Source organism: Solanum lycopersicum, chromosome 2 (assembly GCF_036512215.1).
Source record: "Solanum lycopersicum chromosome 2, SLM_r2.1".
In the NCBI taxonomy this organism is placed as follows: Eukaryota; Viridiplantae; Streptophyta; class Magnoliopsida; order Solanales; family Solanaceae; genus Solanum; species Solanum lycopersicum.
This window is the reverse complement of record NC_090801.1, coordinates 50,970,701-50,975,377: the sequence shown is the minus strand read 5'-3', so window position 1 is coordinate 50,975,377 and position 4,677 is coordinate 50,970,701. Positions and strand designations below refer to the sequence as shown.

At 28.7% G+C, this 4,677-nt stretch overlaps 1 protein-coding gene across 3 annotated transcripts; it reads left to right on the top strand.

The window, feature by feature from the left end:
- The first annotated feature begins 1,777 nt into the window (after nucleotides 1–1,777).
- On the top strand, nucleotides 1,778–4,078 carry PMT6 (probable polyol transporter 6). Of its 3 annotated transcripts, XM_010318907.4 has the most exons (3): nucleotides 1,933–2,118; nucleotides 2,433–2,448; nucleotides 2,560–4,078. In XM_010318907.4, the coding sequence occupies exons 1-3, from the start codon at nucleotides 2,116–2,118 to the stop codon at nucleotides 3,957–3,959; spliced, it is 1,419 nt and encodes a 472-aa protein (XP_010317209.2). In that variant the 5' UTR covers nucleotides 1,933–2,115; the 3' UTR covers nucleotides 3,960–4,078. The 3 variants fall into 3 exon arrangements, with proteins under 3 accessions (XP_004233513.2, NP_001289849.1, XP_010317209.2); XM_004233465.5 differs by lacking the exon at nucleotides 2,433–2,448 and having other exon boundaries at nucleotides 1,778–2,118; NM_001302920.1 differs by having other exon boundaries at nucleotides 1,905–2,118; nucleotides 2,433–4,067.
- The last annotated feature ends 599 nt before the right edge of the window (nucleotides 4,079–4,677 follow it).

Below are 4,677 nucleotides of genomic sequence, written 5' to 3'. Positions count from 1 at the left end.
TAAAAAAATATTTTTATTACTTTTTTATTTTTATAAATTATGAAAGGATAATTTTTTTTTCTATTATATTCTTATTTAAATTTTTTAAAAATTTTATAGTTTGACTTCATCCTTTTTTAAACCATATTTAATAAGGATAAAATTATAATTTCACTATGTTAATTATTGTTATCTTAATATGTAAGCTCTTTATAAAATAAATAACTAAATAGAAACAGAGTAAATATCAAATAAACTATTTTGTGAAAAGGTGTGCATGGTTTGTTTGGCTAAATTTCTAAAAAATCAAATTTCTTTTTTTCTTCTGAAAGTGATCTTTCTTTTAAAAAAAACATAAAATAAATTGAATTGATTGATCAAACTTTTAAGAAAGAAATAAGAAAGTGTTTTTGAGGAGCTGCAAAAGCTGATTTGTTAGAAGCTAATTTTTTTAAATATTTTTTCCAAAAATACTTATGGAACTTTGACAAAGCAAAAGCTATTGTCCTATCATGGACGATAAATATTATTCAAATTGATTAGTCAACTATTACTCTCAAAAATATTTTTCATGAAAACTTTCTGATGATTAAAAAAATACTTTTTCAATGTATATTTTGAAGATTTGGTTAAGTGAGCTCGTTTAGTGACTTAAAAAATAGTTTTTAAATAAAAAATAAAAAATTAAATTAAAATAATCTTAAGTTAAAAAATAAGTAGAGAGAAACCTATTTTTGATTTTTAATTTATTTCAAATTATTTTTGATCATGTCAAGAACTTTCTAACTTTTGAAAAGTCATTTAAATATATTCTAAATTATTTTTTTATATTTGTCAAATATTTTCAAAAATCAAAAACTAACTTAATATAAATTTGATCAACTTTTAAGACACCTGTAACAAACAGGACAAGTAAAAAAATAAAGCGAAAGGAGATATTAGGCTCGTTTTAATTAAAAACTAAATTAGCAACGTTTAATTAGATTTAAAAATACAATTTGGTTTCAATCAAACTAATTCTTTTTTTAAATATAGAAAAGGTAAAACTATTCATAAACGCGAAGACAAATGTTTCCTAATAAACTTCTTTTGCAAGGTGTGAAGACAACTTTTACTAATTCCCTAATAAATACTAAAAAATCCAACCCTTTTTAGGACTAACCCAAATTTAAATTTCCCAATGTAAAATGTGTGCAAAATCTGAGGTCGGCAGAATCAAGACCATAATTACTCAGATAAGTATTACTAATGCTCTCTTCGTCCATTTTTATTTGTCATATTACGCTTTTAAAAGTCAATTTAAATAATTTTTAAAGTTAAATTATATTACATTAATTTGATATTTTAAATTAAAAATTTTAGATATTCAAAAACTATACAAAAGTACTACAAATTTGCAATTTTTTTCATATCAATATGATAAAAAAAATACATCATAAAATGTTAGGCAAAGTTCATATAGTTTAATTCTAAAAATAAAATTCATAACAAACAATAGTGAACGAAGGGAGTAATTATTATCACAACATGTTTGCATTCATCCAAAAATAATTTATTTTTAAAAATTATAAACACGATTGATTTTAATTTAATTTTTCTTGTTACGTTTAAGCTCCAAATTCTAAATAAATATCAAGTGGGAACAAATTTTATTCCTGAAATCTAATTAAAGTCAAATGTGACCTCTAAAAAATGACGTTAAGTGAATGCTTGTATCCGAAACCCGAATTGGATGGGAGTTCAGTGGTCAGTCCTATGAGGACTTGTAATTCTTATCCACAAATACATCAACTAATCAATTAAGAAAATATAATTAATATAGGATTTATGATTAAATTTTCCATTAAGGATATACAGTTAATATAGGATTTAAGATTATATTTTCTATTTTCCCCTATATATAGACCCAAATATAAGTAAAGTTCATAGATCCAATTTATCTGATTCGTAAGTGTAGTGCATGCTCTAAACTAGAAATTATCACAAATTAATTTAGTTTACTACTAAAAATATACATACATTGTTCATACAATTGAATTATGGAGAAGGGTACTGCTGGAAAAAATCGAACAAGGATTAATAAATATGCCTGTGCTTGTGCTATTGTTGCTTCCATGATATCTATCATCTTCGGTTATGGTAAGTTTTTTACTTCTAAAATTCTTCTGTTTCTTTTCCTTTTATTATCGCATTTGCTTTTCTTAAATAGACTAATGAGAAGTTTATGTTTGAATATAGATATTGAAGTCATCATGTAGCCCTATTAATCTATCATCGCATTTGCTTTTCTTAAATAGACTAATGAGAAGTTTATGTTTGAATATAGATATTGAAGTCATCATGTAGCCCGATTAATCTATCATCGCATTTGCTTTTCTTAAATAGACTGATTAATCTATCATCGCATTTGCTTTTCTTAAATAGACTAATGAGAAGTTTATGTTTGAATACAGATATCGAAGTCATCAGGTAGCCCGATTAATCTATCATCACATTTGCTTTTCTTAAATAGCGCGATTAATCTATCATCGCATTTGCTTTTCTTAAATAGACTAATGATAATTTTATGTTTGAATTCAGATACCGGAGTGATGAGTGGAGCGATGATTTTTGTGAAAAAGGAATTCAAAATCAGTGATGCAAAAACAGAGGTTTTAGCAGGGATACTTAATTTATGTGCTTTAGTTGGATCACTCAGTGCTGGAAGAACCTCCGATTATATTGGCAGACGTTACACTATTGTTATAGCTTCTGTAATTTTCTTGTTAGGATCTGTTGTAATGGGATATGGTCCAAGTTACGCGGTTTTATTGATAGGTCGATGTGTTGCTGGAGTTGGTGTTGGTTTTGCACTTATGATTGCACCTGTTTATTCAGCTGAAGTTTCGTCTCCATCCACGCGTGGATTTCTGTCATCTCTACCAGAAGTTGGAATTAGCATTGGGATCTTACTTGGTTATTTCTCAAATTATATTTTCTCCGGATTGCCTCTGAGACTTGGATGGAGAATTATGTTAGGAATTGCAGCAATTCCTTCGCTTTTCTTGGCGATTGGCATTCTCAGAATGCCAGAGTCTCCTAGATGGCTGATCATGAAAGGCCGTCTAGGAGAAGCTAAGGAAATAATGTACAAAGTTTCAAACGACCCTGAAGAAGCTGAATTTCGATTGAAGGAGATTAAAAAAGCTATGGGCATTGCCGAAAATTGTGATGATGAGATAGTTAAAATCCCGGATTCAGTGAAGGCACAAGGGGAGGGTGTTTGGAAAGAATTGTTGCTAAAACCAACAAAATCACTGAGATGGATTTTAATTGCTGGTGTTGGAATTCATTTCTTTGAACATGCAACTGGAATTGAAGCAGTGATATTATACAGTCACAAAATATTTGACAAAGCAGGAGTACATGACCATAAGCACCAAATTCTTGCTACAGTTGGTGTTGGATTAACTAAGCTCACATTCATACTGTTATCGACTATCTTGATTGACAGAGTTGGCAGGAGAAAGCTCTTGTTGACGAGTTTAAGTGGTATGGTTGTGACGTTAACAGGACTTGGGGTTTTCTTGACTTTGGCAGAGCACTCCGGTGGCAAACTCATATGGGCTTTGGTTCTTAGCATAATTACAACTTATGGAGTTGTGATGTTTTTCAACATTGGGCTTGGTCCTGTTACTTGGGTATATACCGCTGAGATTTTCCCTCTTAAGTTTAGGGGTTTAGGAGTTGGAATTGGTGTCGCAGTTAACAGGTTGATGAATGCAACAGTTTCTATGAGTTTTCTGTCAATTTCTGCAGCAATTACGACTGGTGGTGCTTTCTTCATGTTTGCTGGGATATCAGTCATCGCTTTGATCTTTTTCTACTTTTTCTTGCCTGAGACTAAAGGAAAGTCTTTGGAAGAAATGGAAGCTCTTTTCACTAGAGGAGGCACATGTTCTAACCATGTTAGCAAACAAGTGGAGATTGCAAAATATTGATTCTTGATCAACTTTTGTGTAGAAAAATATGCCCTTTTTACTGTTGAGATAAATTTTTGTAATCAATCCAGTTATGTATTATTAGTTATAAACATTAAATTACACCTTCTTGTTACTAAGTGTAGTTTGGTAATCAATTGTCATTTAGTTGTAGCTGCTGCCTTTTCTCTATTTTTTGCTGCGTTTTTTGAGGATATCATACATCACACAAATTTAAAATAAAAGATTTTGTTATTTTACAATATAACATAACTAAAAATACACTCGAGTCAATTTAGATGTATGTAAATTAAAAATAGAATTTAATAGTGATCCTGTTCCAAATAATTGTAGAGTTGATTACAATTTTTTTATTTATAATATTATTAATAATTTTAACAAGATTGTGAGTTGTGAATATTTTGTACTGTTTTTAATGAAAGAACTGATCGATTTGCAAGTGTGTTAAATATAAAATAAAAGCTACATGTTCTGATTATTATACTTGGGATGCTATCATTCTTTTATTTGATAGAGATTAGAGAGTTATAATTTATGATATTTATTAAAGATTCATATTACTAAAACCAAATGTTTAATATATAGCAAAATTGGATTACATCTATTGGCTCCCATATATCATTTACTTTTATTGAAGTGATAAAAATTGATTCTTATTTTAAAAAAGAACATTTGTAGAGGTGTATATGATCCTTGTAGCAAAGTTTATAAATAAATT